General features: G+C 40.5%; 1 gene segment (V, D, J or C); it reads right to left on the bottom strand.

Annotated features, from left to right (window-relative positions):
* The window catches only part of LOC120528848, a 42,217-nt gene extending 31,814 nt beyond the window's left edge, over positions 1–10,403 (bottom strand). The window contains 1 exon segment of the V gene segment in view: positions 10,355–10,403. Coding sequence covers positions 10,355–10,403 — 49 coding nt within the window.
* Between the last annotated feature and the right edge of the window lie 11,688 nt (positions 10,404–22,091).

The following is a 22,091-nucleotide window of genomic DNA, read 5'->3' on the forward strand; positions in this document are numbered from 1 at the left end:
TTTTCACACCTTCATATGCAGCTACATCTTACCATCCATCGAATAATTTACCTTTAGAGTGTATGTGGATCTGGTTTGAGCATGGGAGGCCTGAAGCATGGCAGCATGATATTAAACAACAACAACATCATTTATTTATATAGCACATTTTCATACAAAAAATGTAGCTCAAAGTGCTTTACATAACGAAGAATAGAAAAATAAAAGACACAGTAAGAAAATAAAATAATTCAACATTAATTAACATAGAATAAGAGTAAGGTCCGATGGCCAGGGAGGACAGAAAAACAAAAAAAAAACTACAGGCGGCTGGAGAAAAAAATAAAATCTGCAGGTGTTCCAGACCATGAGACCGCCCAGCCACCTCTGGGCATTCTACCTAACATAAATGAAACAGTCCTCTTTGTATTTTGGGTTCTCACAGAAGGACTTGATGATGATGGTCGTGTAGACTTCTAGCTTTTAGTCCATCAATGTTGGAGCATCATGATGGTTTGAGTAGGTGGTGGTGGTGCAGATCGCCACCACAGAAAACCGGGAAATGAAACAGAAGAGAGAGTAGGGGTCAGTACGGATTTTAGAGCCACCATGAATAGTTATTATGATGAATTGAACATACAGAGTATCAGGATTAAGTTAAAGTGAAGTTATGAGAAGGCCATGTTAAAGTAATGTGTTTTCAGCAGTGTTTTAAAGTGCTCCACTGTATTAGCCTGGCGAATTCCTATTGGCAGGCTATTCCAGATTTTAGGTGCATAACAGCAGAAGGCCGCTTCACCACTTTTAAGTTTTTCTCTTGGAATTCTAAGCAGACACTCATTTGAGGATCTAAGGTTACGATTTGGAATATAAGGTGTCAGACATTCCGATATATAAGATGGAGCGAGATTATTTAAGGCTTTATAAACCATAAGCAGAATTTTAAAGTCAATCCTGAATGACACAGGTAACCAGTGTAGTGACATCAAAACTGGAGAAATGTGTTCAGATTTTCTTTTCCTAGTTAAGATTCTAGCAGCTGCATTCTGCACTCATTGCAAGTGATTTATGTCTTTTTTGGGTAGTCCTGAGAGGAGTGCGTTACAGTAATCTAGTCGACTGAAAACAAAAGCGTAAATTAATTTCTCAGCATCTTTCAATGATATAAGAGGTCTAACATTTGTTATGTTTCTTAAGTGAAAAAATGCTGTCCTAGTGATCTGATAAATATGTGATTTAAATTTCAGATTACAGTCAACGTTACCCCTAAGTTTTTACTCCGTCTTGACTTTTAATCCTAATGCATCAAGTTTATTTCTGATAACCTCATTGAATCCATTATTGCCAATCACTAAGATTTCAGTGTTCTCTTTATTCAGCTTGAGAAAATTACTATTCATCCATTCAGAAATACCAGTAAGACATTGTGTTAGTGAATCAAAGAGATCGGGTCATCAGGTGCTATTGATAAGTACAGCTGTGTGTCATCAGCATAGCTGTGGTAGCTCACATTGTAACCTGAGATAATCTGACCTAACGGAAGCATGTAGATTGAGAAGAGCAGCGGACCCAGCATAGAGCCTTGTGGAACACCATGTTGGATATCATGTGTTTTTGAGATGTGATTACCACAACTAACAAAGAAGTTTCTCCTGCAGGTAGGATTCAAACCAATTTAAGACCTGCCAGAGAGGCCCACCCATTGACTAAGGCGATTTCTAAGAATATTGTGATCAATGGTGTCAAATGCAGCACTCAGATCTAAGAGGATGAGAACAGATAAATGGCCTCTGTCTGCATTCACTCGCAAATCATTTACTACTTTAATGAGTGCAGTTTCTGTGCTGTGATTTGTTCTAAAACCTGACTGAAATTTATAAAGAATAGCATGTTTATTGATGTGGTCATTTAACTGCATAATGACTGCCTTCTCTAGAATTTTACTTAAGAAAGGCAGGTTAGAGATGGGTCTAAAATTTTCAAAAGCAGAGGGTCAAGATTATGTTTCTTAAGTAGGGGTTTAACTACAGCAGTCTTAAGACAGTCTGGGAAGACCCCCGTATCTAATGACGAATTTACTATGTCAAGAATATTGTCAATTAGCACGCCTGATACTTCTTTGAAAAAACTTGTTGGTATTGGACGCAGGTGGAGGGTTTTAATTGAGATATTATTTTTTGTAAATCAGGTAAATCTATCCTGGTGAAAGAGTTTAATTTGTTTATAACAGAGTACTGGGGTTTAGGAGGATCCATAGTGTTGGGGAGATATACTGTTATTTCTAATATCATTAATTTTTTGATTGAAAAATACAGCAATAGCCTCACAGGTTTCGCTGGAAGTATTTTGGAGACATTCCTTTGTGTTACCTGGTTTAGCAGACGATCAATCGTAGAAAATAAGACTCTGGGATTACTAGCATTGTTATTTATAATCTTAGAGAAATAGCAGTGCCTCTCAAGACAGACTGTGTTATTGTATTTTGTTATTTTAACCTCCAGTATCTCATAGTGGATAATCAGTTTAGTTTTCCACCATTGACGTTCAGCTCTGCGGCATGTTCTCTTTAAATCAGACACTCTTTGGGTCTTCCATGGTATAACAATGCTAGAAGATTTTTTAACTGTCTTTTCAGGTGCAACTATGTCAACAGCAGCTCTCACTTTAGAATTACATTTTTCCAACTTATTATTTACATTATCCTCGCTATTAAAGTTGGCACTATAAACGGACTGATTGCTTAGAATGTTTGTCATTTTTAAAGCTGCTAATGAGTCAAAGAAGCGTTTTTTAACAATATGCTTTTCATGAATGTCCATCCATCCATCCATTTTCCAACCCGTTGAATCCGAACACAGGGTCACGGGGGTCTGCTGGAGACAATCCCAGCCAACACAGGGCGCAAGGCAGGAACCAATGCTGGGCAGGGCGCCAACCCACCGCAGGACACACACACACACACACTAAGCCCACACTAGGGACAATTTAGAATCGCCAATCCACCTAACCTGCATGTCTTTGGACTGTGGGAGGAAACCAGAGTACCCGGAGGAAACCCACGCAGACACGGGGAGAACATGCAAACTCCACGCAGGGAAGACCCGGGAAGTGAACCCGGGTCTCCAAATTGCGAAGCAGCAGCGCCAAGGTGCCGCCCCTCTCATGAATGTTTTCTATCATTATTTCTATATTAAATAGTAGAAGAAAATGGTCTGATACACCAATATCAATGATCAAGGGGTCAGACTGCCACCAAGTAACCAAGTAACAGTCGTTGTTTCTCAGTCTGTAAGGGAAAACATCAACAGTAATAACATTAAGTAAACTTGTCCTAAAGCAACTCCAATGGTCAGTGGAACCTATGAGCTTTATATTCACTAGGAATGTTCTCAGCTGGGAACTTCTCGTTTATATTCTGCATTAACAGAGGGGCATTTCTTTTGAAGGTTTCATTTATTTTCCCTTCAACTAGCTAACTAACTTTCTTTCTTTCTTTCTTTCTTTCTTTCTTTCTTTCTTTCTTTCTTTCTTTCTTTCTTTCTTATGTAAAGATGTGTATTGATTGTATTATTTCATATTTTCTCCTATTAATTAATCTACACGTTGACTTTGAGTGAGGAGAATAAATTGCCACATCTTGTTTTGAAGATTAATAGTGAAATAAAGAAAATGGTGCATCACTTCAATCATTCATTGCATCTAATTCTTTGCATTCAGGCAGTAAATGTCTGCGATACAACATATTCAGTAAAAAGAAATATAACTAGTTGCTTTTGAGAGTACAAAAAGTATTCAGGAAGGTTAAATTATTTTCAGTATTTCAAAACTTGAACCATATGTTAGACAAAATACTCCATGAATAAAGAATAGTTGTGAGTCACCATTGGTAATGGACTCCAAGATGGACATGTTGTTATATTATGACAGGCCTGAAGGAATCGGCCAAGTACACTTTATCCGTTTACAGTAGCTAACTGACTAAAATGACAAGGCAATGGCCTTAAATTAAGTAGGTTTATTTACATAACACAGTTCAATAGTTACAAAAATCAAAATAAAGTTAAATAGTATATCCTTAAACATATCTATGTCTTAGAATTATCTAAAAGTCCAAACAAAGGCAAACAGTCTTTGACACACACACACAGTTACCATCCATCCATTTTTTAACCCGCTGAATCCGAACACAGGGTCACGGGGGTCTGCTGGAGCCAATCCCAGCCAACACAGGGCACGAACCAATCCTGGGCAGGGTGCCAACCCACCACAGGACACACACTAGGGCCAATGTAGAATCGCCAATCCACCTAACCTGCATGTCTTTGGATTGTGGGAGGAAACCGGAGCGCCTGAGGAAACCCACGCAGACACAGGGAGAACATGCAAACTCCACGCAGGGAGGACCCGGGAAGCGAACCCAGGCCTCCTAACTGCGAGGCAGCAGCACTACCACTGCACCACCCTACAGTTACCCCTAATGTGAATTTTTTAATTACAATTATCTAATTTTTTCCTTGGTTACTTGTTCCAGGTACATACTGTATGTGACAGAATGTTTTAGGTTAAAAAGGCAGGCACAGTTTGAGCCACTTTATAAATTCATACAGTAAGTTGATTCCCTTACACAAACAACAGAATATAAATAAGGCTGGCAGATATTCAAGAAGCTGTTTTAAAGATAATTATAAATCAGAAAAAACCAATTCCTCACATACTGTATATGTTATTCTTACTGCCTTTCAGAGCTTCTTTCAATGGTTGTCTTTTCTTCCTAATCTTAGTTTTGCAATCGAATTTCTAAAACCACATAGTCCAGTCATTTTTGTGGGTAGCCAAAACTCATCTCAGCAGTAATGGACACAAGAGCCCACCATGGACATGATGCCAGTCTAGTAGATAATATATTCATACGCCTTTTACTCACTCATTTGTTGCACAATTGCATATGAAATTAATGAATCTCTGGCACAGGGAGATTCACATTGATGCTAAAACCGTGAGAGAACTCACACATAAACACAGACGTAACCAATTCTTTATCTCCTTGTCTGTTTTCAGTTATTAGAGCACACGCTAAAAGGTAGTGTCTACAACAGACATTGCAAGTTAACAGATTTACATTCATGTTTCGGTGTCCCAACTCTCCAAATGTGGAATCTCACAGAATTTCTCTTGACTCCAAAATGATGACAATCAAGTTTGACTTGCAGAGACAGTTTGTGTGTTATTTTATAGGGAAAAATCAAACAAAAAGCAATAGAAATAATGATGATGTTAATGATGCCATGGTTTGGAAGATGAGGTTACCACAACTTGTAGAACTTGCAGCACGAGGCTGAAGCGAGTTTTATTTCGGGCCTTCCACTTGTTTCTTAGTGACCATCGGTCTTGAACACATAACATCAAATTGCACAGACTTGAGATTTCTGTAAGGTGAAAAACGTTCTGTGTAAATTTGTGAAGTGCTTCAAAACTGTGCCTGCCTGTTGTAATAGAATAAATGGCTCAGGAAGTCTTAAAAAGAGTTGGGGAATGACCCCATATAATGTCCGTGGTCAATATGCAAAAAAATAGCGCAAAAAGGATCAAAAAACCAAAGCATTAGATACTGAGCAGTGAAAACAATGTGTGGCAGGAAATGAGATTACATGAAATGACATCAAAAACGGGTCGACGGAAATTACATCATCATTGAGGGACCGGAAAGTGACGTCATCATGGCGGGACACAGAAGTGACATCATCATGGCGGAGCCAGAAGTAACATCAAAAGGGGGTGTCGAACGTGACATTGTCTCGGGAGAGTCGGAAGTAACATTACCACTGGAATATGCAACCGGGGATTGTAGAATGGAAGCCATTAACTATGGGTGACCGGAAGTGCTGAAGGTAAGTTATTATTTTTCTTCTTTAGTTCTGTTGATGGAGAGAGAGATGCATTAGTACATACACTCGACCCCTTTTCTCTTGTAACCTCACTCACCTTAGGACTTGTTGGCTGCCTCTTTGCCTCCTAAGCACACGTGTATCACATTGTTTAACTCAGACTATCTAAACCACTTCTACTAGTTACATCCATGTAGAGATGAGATCAGATGGCATTTTAACTTTTTATTTTGTTCTTTTACATATGGGAAGTCAAAATCAATGAATCAGCTATTTGCCAAATACTTTAGATAATACTCGGAGATAGGTGTGTTAAGAATATTCCAGTAATCTCTGGGCTGATTGGTGTTACCTGAAGTGCCTTGTGACTGTGTTATGTAAAAGAACCAAACTTCCTTAAGACTGTTACACTGTTGTATTCTTCAGTCTGAGCAGTGCATGTGGCAGACTCCATCAGACTTGATATAATAAAGGACAATCCCCCTCTCTACATGATTCGAAGCGATAAATGTTTGATATTCCTAATTCAAAACTGCAGTGACTCCAACTGGCTTTAGTGAAAGTTTGAAGGTTAAGATTAATCGCTGCGTACCTCACACTGCAGAAAAATCTTAGAACAGACTGAAACTGAAGCACCTTCTGCAACTGTTAGAAGAACTGTGTGTGGCTTTAAATCAGGCTGATTATCTTGTAATGTGTGGCTAACAATGGCCTTATTGATTTTTGATTATCCAAAGAAAACACGAGTGACCTAAGTAAGGTAAAATCTTCTCCACACAAGATGAGTGTCAGGTACTGGAGCGGTGATCACACTATGTCACCCTTTGACAAGCCATAGATTTTCAAAGTGGACTTTTGCAGTTTTTCTCAATTGACTAAATAATAATAATAATAATAATAATACATTTTATTTATATAGCACCTTTCCTATGCTCAAGGCACTTCACAGAATTTAAGAAAGAATGGCAGGGTATACAGTATATAGCATTGTACAAACCAGATAAATAAATAAAGAAGAGTAAGATAGTAAATTCAGAGAAAAGCCTAACAGACAACATAATTGATGGTCTCGCACACACACACAGGTTATAAGAGCATCTTGACAGAGAGGTAAACTGAGAGAAGGGTAATAAAGTCAGGTAGAGCTAAAAGCCTTCCTGAACAGATGAGTTTTGAGTTGTTTTTTAAAAGAATTTATGAAGTCAGCTGATCTGATTAATTTCGGTAGGTCATTCCAGAGTCTGGGCGCTATACAGCTGAAGGCCCTGCTGTCACCCATGGAGTGTAGATTAGTGTGGGGCACAACAAGATTGCCAGAATCAGAGGACCTTAGTGGGCAAGCAGGCACATAGTGATGGAGAAGGTCACTGATGTAGTTTAGCACAAGGTTGTTTAAGGCTTTGTAGGTTATTAGTAGGAATTTATATTCGATTCTGTAAGACACAGGTAGCCAGTGATGGCGAAGCAGGATGGGTGTGATGTGCTCACTGCTGCTGGTTCAAGTAAGGACTCTTGCAGCCGAGTTTTGAATAAGCTGGATCTGTGATATAAGATTAGAAGGGGTACCTGCCAGCAGCGAGTTACAATAATCTATGGGGGATGTCATAAAAGCATGGAAGTTTCTCAGCATTAGAAAATGAGAGGAAGGAGCGAACACGTGATATGTTATGGAGGTGAAAGTAAGAAAGTTTCTTAATGTGATTTATGTGGGTGGAATAAGAAAGGTAAATGCACAATACTCTTATGATTTTGTGTTTAGACTATTACAGTGCACACCATAAAGCACTTTTACTGTATCTCTAACCTTTCATTAAGGAGACTGTTTGAGCTTGATGCCAGCTACATCCCACATGAGTACATCTTTATTGATGAGGCTGGATTTAACCTCACTAAGAGAAGGTGAAGGAGGCTTAAGGTTATTCGATAGCGTAACATTGTGAAAGTCCTTTGGCAGCAGGAAGGCAATGTGACAATGTGTGCAGCCATAAGTGAATATGGGATTCTCTGCTGCCATACTGCCACTCTGGTATCTCAACACTAGAATTACCAAAGCCTAAGAAAAAACACGTAAATCCGGCCCACCTTAAATCCCTTCACACCTCTCCTTCAACGGCTTTGGTCTTGTAAATGTGCCGAGCAAGCAGCCTATTATTCCATCCCCCCACTGCCGTAGAACGGGTACAAAGTTCTTCCTGTTTCAGCCTTGATTTTCTGGGAGTCATGTGCTGGAGTTTTAGAATGGAAATAGATTCCTATTTGAAACACATGCATCGAATGTGTGTTCCATTTCTACAATAATCTGTGTAAACACATTGTAAAACAGAAACGTTTTTAATTTTTTAGTAATAAATGACAAAATGTCTGTGCTGTGCTGACACCCTGCCCTGGGTTTGTTTCCTGCCTTGTGCCTTCTGTTGTCTGGGAATGGCTCCAGCAGACCCTTGTGACCCTGTAGTTAGGATATAGCACGTTGGATAATGGATGGATGGATGACAAAATGTAGACATAAACTACGTAATACACTGCACATCTTTTGAATTTCCTAGTTCACCTTCATGTGCATGTTGAGCAGTGTGAACAAAATGAGGCTGGACAGTCAGAGTTGTCATAATTTGCTGTGATTTGGGTCACTGTCAGTTTTCCTCCAGCTGCAGCCATACATAATTGGTTCAGTGGTCATCCTAGGTTTTCCAATTTGTTCCTGCCAGCATATTCCCCATTTCTCAACTCCAAAGAAGAATTCTCCTTGGCATTTGGAGTGAAAAACATGTTGTGTGACTTGGATGAGGCTTTGTGACCTAACTCAGCCCAGATATATGAATCTGATGGATGATGTCTGTCAAATACAGGGCTGTTCAAAATGAAAGAGCAGATTTCAAAAATGTATTTCAAACAAACTGCATGAGACAGAAGCACAGTCTGTACATCACTGGATAGAGGAAAGTTCAAAGTTTGGTCCTATGGTCCTTGAGGTTGCATGCACTCAACATGAGCACCATGTGTAGCGTGACAAACATCTTGCCAGACAAGAGTCAACTGGTCCCTAGTTACTGAATTCACAGCTTCCTAAATTCGATGTCACAAATCTTGAAGATTAGCAGGCATAGGTGGAAGAAAACACTCTTTCTTTAATGTGCCCCTATAGATAGAGTAAAAATCACAGGCGGTAGGATCTGGAGACTTGGGAGGCCATAGACAATGAGCAAAATCTTGTTGTGCACCTCTTGAAATCCATTGTCCTGGAATGGTGTCATTCAGGTAACACAGGACCTCCAAGTGGAAATGCTACTAAACTATAAATGAGAAACGGCGCTCGGTGGCATTCACTGGTACTTTTAGGCGGGCTTTTAAACTTTGAACTTTCCTCTATCCAGGGATGTATGGAATGTGTTTCTGTCTTATACAGTTTGTTTCAATTTTTTTAAATCTGCTCTTTCATTTTGAATAGCCCTGTACTGTAAAGTGACAGATTATTGATTTCCTTAGATGCTTTTGTCATTTTTGAACTTTTGTTTAACTTTGCTATGATTTTGTATGTATAAAGCATGTTTCTTTTTCTTTTTGTTTTCTTGCACATCACTTTACACTTTTGCAGCATCATTTTGAGCAACATTGTATTTGAGAAAATATAAATGTGAAATTTGGTGTTGCAAATGGTGTAATTGAAGACTTTGAGTATTGCATGATCAGTGCTATTGACCTCAACTTGTTAAGTATGCAGTTTAAGTGTCCTGAATTGATTTGCTGGTGTCTTGTGGTCACTGTGTGTGTCATCTGAGTGAAATGTTTGCTTTAAGTGTCAGAATGAATGGCTTTGAGTTGGGCTTCAAGTATGGGATTTAAACAGACGAGTGAGATGTTATGATGTTGTGTTTAAGCATTTGAAGAAAAGTGTAAGGTGCAAAGCCATTGTTATGGTATGTCTCACTTTGTTGTTCTTGCTTCAGTGACTTCTCCTTCAGCACCTGCAGCAGACCCCACTACAGTCTTGTATTTTTGTCAAGGAGGTTTTTGTTCAGCTCTTTATCACTGTGAGAGACCAGCTTTTACTCTGCTGACAGTGGTAATAGCCGGCGTCTTCAGGCTGAACTCCACTTATTTGTAAGGTGAAATCAGTCCCAGAATACTGGCCAAGGAACCTCTCAGGAATCCCAGACTCGCGAGTAGTGGCAAATCTTATCAGCAGTTTGGGAGTCTGGCCAGCTCTTTGATTGTACCAGTGGAGGCTACTGCCAATGGAACTACTGGCCTTACATGAGAGGGAGACGGTCTGACCTGGCTGGGCAGATGCTAAAGTGGGCTGCGTCAGAGTCTGACCACTGCAATCTGGAGAATAAAAAGACAAAGAGAGATATTTACTGAAGAACACACTGTTTTTTTTTTTCTTATTTTGTTTCATTTTTCTCTTCTGATAGAGCTCTGTGTAAACCTGTGAGGTTTTGTGGCATTGAATTTGTGTTTTCTGTCTCTTAAAGCTCTGAAGGTCTTACCTGTGACAAAAGCTATTGCTGTCAAGATTAGAAGGGCAAGTGCAGACATTTTCTCTGTGCTTCAGTGTTCCTAAAAGATCTTAAGGATGCCATTTAAAGCTAAGCTGAAGGGACATGCAAATTAGCTCTAGTATGTAAATGAGGAAGGCGGTGCAGATGAATACCTCATTAGCAGTCAACTTACAGGGCAAAGGAACAGTTCAGCTGAGGGGGCTCAGAGACCTGTCCTGTTGACCAGTGATGCAGAATAACAAAAATGTATGTTTAATATTTTTAAAAAGTATATATTGTTACCTGCACCTTTCAGCAGAAATGTAACAAAGAAATGTATTTGTGCTGTGTATAACAGGTGTATAATAATTAATTAGAAAATAATAATTTTGTGACAAGCACAGTCATTGTCTGTCTGCTGTTTTAATTGATTTCAGGGTCAGCATACTGTGTGCTTGTGTGTGTGTGTCCCATAATGTATTAGAATTTTGTGCCAGGACGATTCTTTCCTTTGACCTGTTCAGCCAGGGTTGGCTCCAGCTCCATGTAACCAGGCCCTATTACATGCTCAGATTTTTCAATACAAAAAGCTGCAGTGCTCCTCACTTCTTATCTCAAATGTGCTTCTTCACCCAAAATTTCCTACTTGAACACGAGCCATTTTTTCACAACTTCTTAGGCAGTTACAGTTTACCACCCATTGAATAATTTACCTTTAGAGTGTAAGTGGATCTGTTTTGAGTATGGGAGGCCTGAAGCATGGCAGCGTGATATCAAAGGGGTCAGACTGCCACCAAGTAACCAGGTAACAGTTGTGGTTTCTCAGTCTGTAAGGGAAGACATCAACAGTAATAACATTAAGTAAACTTGAACTAAAACAACTCCAAAGGACTGTGGAACACATGAGCTTTATTTTCTCTAGGATTGTTCTCAGCTGGAGACTTCTCTTTTATTCTCTGCATTAAGAGAGAACCCTTTTGAAGGTTTCATTTATTTTCCCTTCAACTAACTAACTAACTACCTAACTAACTAACTAACTAACTAACTTTCTTTCTTTCTTTTCTCATGTAAAGATATGTGTATTGATTGTCAGACTGCCACCAAGTAACCAGGTGTCGGAGATGGCTGGGGTGGCGACTCGGCCGGGATGCCTAGGAAGACTGGAGGAGGGCTTACACCTTCCCCAGACCATGCTGGGGTGATCGCCCTGGTTCCGTTGGGGGCCACGGGTACAGAGCTTAGAAGCTCAACCCTGTAGGGGCCCATGGTCACCGCCAGGAGGCACCCTCATGCCTTTGGAGCCCTGGACCTCGGCATTTCCACCACACCTGGAAGGGCCGGGGGGAAGAAGACTGGGGACACTCGGAGTGCTTCCGGGCACGGAGCCGGCACTTCCGCCACACTGGGGCGTGTCGGTGGGAGATTGCCGGGAAGCACCTGGAGCACATCCGGGTGTGTATAAAATGGGCCGCCTCCCTTCATTGAATGGCGAGAGTCAGGAGTGTAGTGGACGAGGCCTCTGGAGGAGACAGGAGGCCGCCTGAAGAAGGAAAAAGGCATTGTTGTTGGCCAGGACATTGGGTGCTTTTGGGGTTTGTGTGCACTTTGAACTTGTAAATAGTTATGAATAAACGTGTGTTGGGTGACATTAACGTGTCCGCCTGTCTGTGTCCGGGCCGGCTACCACACAGGTAACAGTTGTGGTTTCAAAGTCTGTAAAGGAAAACATCAACAGTAATAACATGAAGTAAACTTGTACTAAAACTATTCCAGAGGACAATGGAACATATGAGCTTTATTATCTCTAGGAATGTTCTCGGCTGGGGACTTCTCATTTATTTTCTGCATTAAGAGAGAACCCTTTTGAAGGTTTCATTTATTTCCCCTTTAACTAACTAACTAACTAACTAAATAAACAAATAAATAACTTTCTTTCTTTCTTTCCCAATTAAAGATATGTGTATTGATTATATAATTTCATTTTTTCTCAAATTAATGAATCTACACATTGACTTTGAGTGAGGAGAATAAATTGCCAGATCTGGTTTTGAAGATTAATTGTGAAATAAAGAAAATGGTGCATCACTTCAATCATTCATTCTAATGCTTTACATGCAGGCAGTAAATGTCTGCCATACAACAAATTCAGCAAAAAGAAATATGACTAGTTGTTTTTGAGTGTACAAAAAGTATTCAGGAAGGTGAAATTATTTTCAGCATTTCAAAACTTGAACGATATGTTAGACAAAATACTGTGTGAATAAAGAATAGTTGTGAGTCACCATTGGTAATGGACTCCAAGATGGACATGTTGTTATATTATGACTGGCCTGAAGGAATCAGCCAAGAACACTTTACAGTAGCTAACTGACTAAAATGATAAGGCAATGGCCTTAAATTTTGAAGTTTATTTACATAATACTATTCAATAGTTACACCAATCAAAATAAAGTTAAATAGTATATCCTTAAACACATCTACGTCTTAGAATTATCTAAAAGTCCAAAAATAGGCAAAGTCTTTGGTGTGCACACACATTTATCCCTAATGAGAGAATTTTAAATACCGAAAATGGAAATGTATTCAATTACAATTATCTCATATTTTCCTTGGTTACTTGTTCCAGGTACACATGTGACAGAATGTTTTAGTTTAAAAAGGCAGGCACAGTTTGAGCCACTTAATAAATTCATACAGTAAGTTGATTCCCTTACACAAACAACAGAATATAAATAAGGCTGGCAGATTTTTAAGAAGCTAATTTAAAGACAATTATAAATCAGAAATAATCAATTCCTCATGTACTGTATATGTTATCCTTACTGCCTTTCAGATGTTGCCTTTTCTTCCTAATCTTAATTTTGCAATTGATTTTCTAAAACCGCATAGTCCAGTAATTTTTGTGGGTAGCCAAAGATCATCTCAGCAGTAATGGGCTCAAGACAAGAGCCAACCCTAGAAGGTGATGCCAGTCTAGTATATAATACTAGCCAACCCGCAGCATACCATAATAAGGCCAGTTTTTTTAATAATTTTTAAGCACAGGGAGAAAATTAACATTTGAAAAATCGGTAATGTAATAAATCAGCAAGAAAAGCAACATTGTAACAATGCACGGAACGAACCAACACACAATCGTTCGTGACTGAAAATTGGCAGACCGCCATCGCGCCTTCGCCTGCCCGACAGAGGGATGGGGGTGCACGGCGCGGAGTGTGGAACGGGAGGAGAGGAGAAGGACGTCCATTCAGCTCCCTCCGTCATGCTGATTTCTCGTTCAGTATACACTGCCTGCTCATGTGCCCACTTCCAACTCGTCACTTGAGTTGTTGTCGTCTTTACACAGTCCAGATGCACCTGTGACTCACATAGACGTTTCATTGCTCTGTGCGGTTTTGGCTGCTTTTCTATATATAATCCACCAAGACACCCGACCACGGTAGTAGCGAGGTGGGAGGGGGGTGTGTACAAAGGGTAGGGATGAAAACAGTGGGAGCGTATGAGTCGCACTTAGTGGGAATTCCACGGTTTGCAGCCCGAGTGGGGTTCAACAGCTTACCCATGCCTCTCTGCACTGGGTAGACACACGCTCAATGTCATGCATAATTATTTATTGATTGCTAAACACTTCTGAAAAGACACGGTTGTCTAAAACGGGTTGGTGTGAGAATACAACAGTAAGTGAATGAAAAGATGGAACTCTGGAGAGAGCAAAATACAACACAATAGTGAACCCGTGGCATAACAAACGCCGCATAATTATTTATTGATGGCTGAACACTTCTGGAAAGACACAGTTGTCTAAAAAGGGAGGGTTTGAGGATACAACAGAAAGTGAATGAAAAGATGGAACTCTGGAGAGAGCAACATATAAATGTCCATGAGTGAAGAAGATGCATGTTTGTCGTGGATGCGAATTGCTGTATGTAGCGTGTAAAACAGTTTGCTATGGTGCACGCGGTCGTAAGCGTCAGAACCAAAATTCGGTTTTTAAAGACTGCTTACTTCATTGTGTTTTAACCTCAGTTGTAAAGGATTATTTAAAGGATCCCAAGGGATACCCTTCGCAAACCGTTTTACACGCTGCATATGGCGGCTCACCTCCGCGAGAAACATGCCTCTATGAACAGTCAAGGTGGCTTGGAGGTACGTGAGGCCTCTACGACAGACGAATATAAATGACGCCGTTCCTTCTGTGTCGTCGCGTCCGAGTTGGTGGGCGTGGCTCTGCGAGTCGTCGTCGTATCCAATGGTCTTGCAGTTGGTGGCCGTGGCTCCTCCCTGCATGCGCCATAGGTGTCTTACTTGTCGGCGGCTTAGTGAATCCACGCCCCTTCCGGTGTGCTTTCCATGGGTGTCTTGCCTTAGTGAATTATATATATAGATATTCGTATGCCTTTTACTCACTCATTTGGTGCTCAGTTGCATATGAAATGAATGAATCTCTGGCACAGGGAGATTCACATTGATGGGAAAACCGTGAGAGACCCCACACATAAACACAGACTTAACCAGTTTTTTGTCCCCTTGTCTGTTTTCAGTTATTAGAGCACACACTAAAAGATAATGTCTACAAAAGACATTGCAAGTTAGCAGATTTACATTCATGTTTCGGTGTCCCAACTCTCCATTATTTGGGACCTCACAGAATTTCTCTTGACTCCAAAACGATGACAATCAAGTTTGACTTTTCTATGATTTTGTATGTTGTCAGGGATGCCAGGGGCAACAACCCATGAGGGACCGGATGTGGGTCTGCGTCCACCCTGGATCACATGGGGGCCGCCTTCCTGGTTGCTTTGGGGGCCACGGGTTGAGGACATGGAAGCCCCACCCTGTAGGGGCCCGTGGTCACCGCCAGGAGGCGCCCCAATGCCTTGGGGACCTGTGACCTCAGCACTTCCGCCACACCAGGAAGTGCTGGGGGGAAGATTTATAAGGACACCCAGAGAGCTGCCGGGAGAACAGCCGGCACTTCCGCCACACTGGGGCGTGGCCAAGAGGGGAATGCCGGGAATCACCTGGAACTCATCCGGGAGACTATAAAAGGGGCCGTCTCCCTTCATTCAGGGCTAGAGTCGGGTGGAAGAGGACGAGGCAAGAGAAGAGAAGAGAAGAGAAGAGAAGAGAAGAGAAGAGAAGAGAAGAGAAGAGAAGAGAAGAGAAGAGAGGAGGCCCGAGAAGAAGGCATTTGTGGCCAGGACTGTGTGTTGGGGTTTGTGCACTGGATTGAACTGGGTCTGAGTGACCATATTCTTGTAAATAGTGTAAATAATAAACGTGTGGTGGTGAGTAACAACATGTCCGCCTGTCTGTGTCCGGGTCGGCTCCACAATGTAAAAAGCAGTGTTTCTTATTCTTTTTGTTTTCTTGCACATCACTTTACACTTTTGCAGTATCATTTTCATTATCATATTGCAATTGAGAAAATATAAATGTGAAATTTGGTGTTGCATATGGTGTAATTGAATACTTTGAGTATTCCATGTTCAGTGCTATCAGCCTCAACGTGTTAAGTATGCAGTTTAAGTGTCCTGAATTGATTTGCTAGTGTCTTGTGGTCACTGTGTGTGTCATCACTTTTGTTTGATTGTGTGTGTCATCTGAGTGAAATGTTTGCTTTAAGTGTCGGAATGAATGGCTTTGAGTTGGGCTTCAAGTCTGGGATTTAAACAGATGAGTGAGATGTTATGATGTTGCGTTTAAGCATTTGAGGAAAGGAGGGCACATTCGGTTAAATGTGTTTAAGAAATTGAGAAAAAGTGTAAGGTGTAAAGCTATTGTGATGGTATGTCTCACTTTATTGTTCTTGCCTCAGTGACTTCTCCTTCAGCACCTGCAGCAGACCCCGCTACAGTCTTGTATTTTTGTCGAGGAGGTTTTTGTTCAGCTCTTTATCACTGTGAGAGGCCAGCTTTTACTCTGCTGACAGTAGTAATAGCCGGCATCTTCAGGCTGAACTCCACTTATTTGTAAGGTGAAATCGGTCCCAGAATACTGGCCACTGAACCTCTCAGGAATCCCAGACTGATGGGTATCGGCATAACTTATCAGCAGTTTGGGAGTCTGGCCAGCTTTCTGATGGTACCAGTGCAGGTAATAGCTAACGGAGCCACTGGCCTTACATGAGAGGGAGACGGTCTGACCTGGCTGGGCAGATGCTGAAGTGGGCTGAGTCAGAGTCTGGCCAGTGCAATCTGAAGAACAAAAAGACAAAGAGAGATATTTACTGAAGAACTCAATGTTTTTTTTCTTATTTTGTTTCATTTTTCTCTTCTGTTAGAGCTCTGTGTAAACCTGTGAGGTTTTGTGGTATTGAATTTGTGTTTTCTGTCTCTTAAAGCTCTGAAGGTCTTACCTGTGACAAAAGTTATTGCTGTCAAGATTAGAAGGGCAAGCTCAGACATTTTCTCTGTGCTTCAGTGTTCCTAAAAGATCTTAAGGATGCCATTTAAAGAAAACCTGAAGGGACATGCAAATTAGCTCTAGTATGTAAATGAGGAAGGCGGTGCAGATGAATACCTCATTAGCAGTCAACTTACAGGGCAAAGGAACAGTTCAGCTGAGGGAGCTCAGAGACCTGTCCTGTAGACCAGTGAGGCAGAATAACAAAAATGTATGTTTAATATTTTTTAAAACGTATATATTATTACCTGCGCCTTTCAGCAGAAATGTAACAAATAAATGTACTTGTGCTGTGTTTGATAGATGTATAATAATTTATTAGAAAATAACTATTTTGTGACAAGCACAGTCATTGTCTGTCTGCTGTTTTAATTGATTTCAGGGTCAGCATACTCGGGTACCCTCTCACAAGAAAACATCATAGGATTATTGGTGACTGTTTTGACTTGGCATTTGTGTGTGCGTGTCCCATAATGTATGAGAATTTTGTGCCAGGATGATTCTTGCCAGTTCAGCCAGGGTTGGCTCCAGCTCCATGTAACCAGGCCCTATTAAATGCTCAGATTGTTCAATAAAAAAAATTGCAGTGCTCCTCACTTCTCATCTCAAAAATGATTCTTCACCCAAAGTTTCCTGCTTGAACACAAGCCATTTTTTCACACCTTCTTATGCAGTTACAGCTTACCACCAATCAAATAATTTACCTTTAGGGTGTATGTGGATCTGGTTTGAGTATGGGAGGCCTGAAGCATGGCAGCATGATATCAAAGGGGTCAGACTGCCACCAAGTAACAGTTGTGGTTTCTCAGTCTGTATGGGGAAACATCAACAGTAATAACATTAAGAAAACTTGTCCTAAAACAACTCCAATGGACTGTGGAACATATGAACTTTATTTTCTCTAGGAATATTCTCAGCCAGGGACTTCTCTTTTATTTTCTGCATTAAATGGGTGCATTTCTTTTGAAGGTTTCACTTGTTTTCTCTTCAACTAACTGACTGACTGACTGACTAACTAACTAACTAACTAACTTGCTTTCTTTCTTATGTAAAGATATGTGTATCCATGTATTGATTGTTTAATTTCATATTTTCTCATATTAATTAATCTACACATTGACTTTGAGTGAGGAGAATAAATTGCCACAACTTCTTTTGAAGATTAATACTGAAATAAAGAAAATGGTGCATCACTTCAATCATTCTTTGCATCTAATTCTTTGCATGCAGGCAATAAGTGTCTGCCATACAACATATTCAGTTAAAAAGGAATACAGGAAAACTAGTTGTTTCTGAGTGTACAAGAAGTATTCAGGAAGGTTAAATTATTTTAAGTATTTCAAAACTTGAACCATATGTTAGACAAAATACTCCGTGAATAAAGAATAGTTGTGAGTCACCATTGGTGATGGACTCCAAGATGGACATGTTGTTATATTATGACAGGCCTGAAGGAATCAGCCAAGTACACTTTACAGTAGCTAACTGACTAAAATGATAATATAATGGCCTTAAATTAAGTAGGTTTATTTACATAACACAGTTCAATAGTTACACCAATCAAAATAATGTTAAATAGTATATCCTTAAACACATTGTGGCATGCGGCTGGGGGTGGTACCCACCCGGGACGCCCAGGAGGACCGGAAGAGGACTTGCACCTCCTCCAGACCACGAATTGGCGACTGCCCTGGTGGCTTTGGAGCCCGTGGTCACCACCAGGGGGCACCCCAATGCCTTTGGAGCCCTGGACCTCAGCACTTCCGCCACACCCGGAAGTGCTGGGGGGAAGAGGATCGGGGACACCCGGAGTGCTTCCGGTTGCGCAGCTGGCACTTCCGCCACACTGGAGAGTGCCGGCGAAAGATTGTTGGGAGGCACCTGGAGCACATCCGGGTGATAATAAAAGGGGCCACCTTCCTTCGTTGGCTGGAGTCAGGTGGAAGAGGACGGAGCTCATAGGAGAGGAGTGGAGGTGGACTAGAAGAGGCATTGTGAGGCCTGGGCTTTGGGGTGATTGGTGCTGTGGCACTGGGGTGAGTGTTGCACATTTGTAAATAGCCTGTAAATAAACGTGTGTTGGGTGATACAACGATGTCTGCCTGTCTGTGTCCGGCCTGCTTACCTCAACATCTACAGTATGTCTTAGAATTATCTAAAAGTACAAAAATAGGCAAAACAGTCTTTGGCGTGCATACACAGTTACCCCTAATGAGAATTTTAAATTCCTAAAACGGAAATGTATTAAATTACAATTATCTCATTTTTTTCTTGGTTACTTGTTCCAGTTAAAAAAGTGAAAGAATGTTTTAGGTTAAAAAGTCAGGCACAGTTTGAGACACTTTATAAATTCATACAGCAAGTTGATTCCCTTACACAAACAACAAAATATAAATAAGGTTCTCCGTTATTCAAGAAGCTGAATTAAAGATAAAAATAAATCAGATAAAATCAATCCCTCACGTACTGTATATGTTATTCTTACTGCCTTTTAGAGCTTATTTTAATGGTTTCCTTTTCTTCCTAGTCTTAGTTTTGCAATCAATTTTCTAAAACTGCATAGTCCAGTAATTTTTGTGGGTAGCTAAAGCTCATCTCAGCAGTAATGGGCTCAAGACAAGAGCCCACCATGGACATGATGCCAGTCTGGTAGATAATATATTCATAGGCCTTTTACTCACTCATTTGGTGCGCCATTACAGATGAAATGAATGAATCTCTGGCACAGGGAGATTCATATTGATGCTAAAACCGTGAGAGACCCCACACATAAACACAGACTTAACCAGTTTTTTGTCCCCTTGTCTGTTTTCAGTTATTAGAGCACACGCTAAAAGATAATGTCTACAAAAGACATTGCAAGTGAAAAGATTTATATTCATATTTCGGTTTCCCAACTCTCCAAATGTGGGATCTCACAGAATTTCTCTTGACTCCAAAACGATGACAATCAAGTTTGACTTGCAGTGACTGCTTGTGTGTTATTTTATAGGGAGAAATCAAACAAAAAACAATAAAAATGTTGATGATGCCATGGCTTAGAAGATGGGGTTACCACAACTTGTGAACTTGCAGCACGACGCTGAGGCGAGTTTTATTTAGGTCTTTCCACTTGTTTCTTACTGGCCATCGGTCTTGAACACGTAACATGAAAATGCATGGACTTGAGATTTCTGTAAGGGGAAAAACTTTCTGTATAAATCTGTGAAGTGTTTCAAAACTGTGCCTGCCTGTTGTAATAGAATAAATGACTCAGGAAGTCTCAAAAAGAGTTGGGGAATGACTCCATATAATGTCCGTGGATAATATACAAAAAAATAGTGCAAAATGGATCAAAAAACCAAAGTATTTGATACTGAGCAGTGAAAACAAAATGGTGGCAGGAAAAGAGATTACAGGAAATGACATCAAAAGCCGGTTGATGGAAATTACATCATCATTGAGGGACCGTCATCATAGCGGGACACAGAAGTGACATCATCATGGCGGAGTCAGAAGTGATGTCGTAAGTGGGAGCAGAACGTGTCATCGTCTCGGGAGTGTCGGAAGTAACGTCAGCATTTGAATATGGAACCGGGGTTGTTGAATGGTAGCCATTAGTCATGGGTGACCAGAAATGCTGAAGGTAAGTTATTATTTCTCTTCTTTAGTTCAGTTGATGGATATAGAGAGGCATTAGTACATACAATCAACCCGTTGTCTCTTGTAACCTCACTCACCTTAGGGCTTGTTGGCTGCCTCCTTGCCCTCTAAGCGCACGTGTGTGACATTGTTTACCTCAGACTATCGGTTGCCCTTTGACAAGCCATGAATTTTCAAAATGAACTTTTGCAGTTTTTCTCAATTGCCTAAATACTAAATCTTGAACTGTCGGCTTAATAACCATTTGTTTTTTTTCAGCCATTAAAACTGGCACTCTTCCCAGAATTACTCTCTTCCTATTATTATTGTCATATTGCAGATTGGTTGCACCATTTCAGCAGATCTTCAAACACAAATCTGATTGCTGAAGTGCAAGTCTTCCCATACAAGCCAACTGAGAACACAACCGCTCTCTAATGAACACAAGGTGTCACAACTTGAGCTCAATTAGCACACTCACATCTCCAGCTGAAAACATTGAGCGTCAAAATGCTTCACACTTGACACTTAATTGACTTCATTAAATGGTGCCATGTTTGCTTACTGTGACCATTTTTGATTAACCTAAACATGGTAAGTAAGCCGGGTGTCAGAAGAGGAAGAGCATGAGCACAAACCAGAAGAACTGTAATATCAGATGATATTCGTGAAACTGTGGTTGACCATGTGCTTGTCCATAGATTGGCAATGAGAAAAGCTGGGCTACAAGTGCATCCGAATCTCAGTCACTACACAGTTTCTTCCATTGTCCATACATTCAGAACTGAGAACAGGAACAGCACTTCTGCACTTCTGGCTGCAGATATCTTGATTACAGTAAAACATTCATATTGCCAGTACTGGACAAATACTACACAAAAATAACACTGTGCATAGAACTTACACTGTGTTTGTTCTACACGGTACATGGATTGAAGCCCTTAAAGATGCATTGGTTTTTTCTTTTGTAGAACTGACAGGCAACCTGTGAACATGGATGTGATGTGGCCAACAATCACATTCTCTTGTGGGAAGCGCAGAGCAGAGTCATAGAAGATCAGCAACATTTCTGGGGTGTAAATAAAAGATAAATAAAAAGTGTAGACCGTTCCTTGCCACACATGAGTCAACTAGTCCCTAGTTACTGAATTCACAGCTTCCTCAATTCAACTTCACAAAGCTTGAAGATTAGCAGGCAAAGGTGGAATAAACACTCTTTCTTTAATGTACCCACATAGATACAGTAAAAATCACAGAGGGTAAGGTCTGGAGACCTAGGAGGCCATCGACGATGAGCAATATCTTGTTGTTCACCTCTACCAATCCATCATCCTGGAATGGTGTCGTCCAGGTAACGGCAGATCTCAAAGTGGAAATGCTACTAAACTATAAATGAGAAACAGAGCTCGGTGGCATTCACCGGTACTTTTAGGCAAGCTTTTAAACTGATGTGCGGAATGTGTTTCTGTCTTATACAATTTGTTTGAAATTTTTGAAATCTGTTCTTTAAGCTTGAATAGCCCTGTACTGTAAAGTGACAGATTATTGATTTCCTTAGTTGTTTTTTGACATTTTTGAACCTTTATTTTACTTTGCTTTGATTTGGTATGCATAGAGTTGTATTTTTCTGTATGTTTTCTTGCACATCACTTTACTCTTTTGCAGTATCATATTGAGCAACATTGCATTTGAGAAAATATAAATGTGAAATTTGGTGTTG

The sequence above is a fragment of the Polypterus senegalus genome, chromosome 4 (genome assembly GCF_016835505.1).
Source record: "Polypterus senegalus isolate Bchr_013 chromosome 4, ASM1683550v1, whole genome shotgun sequence".
NCBI classification, from domain to species: domain Eukaryota; kingdom Metazoa; phylum Chordata; class Cladistia; order Polypteriformes; family Polypteridae; genus Polypterus; species Polypterus senegalus.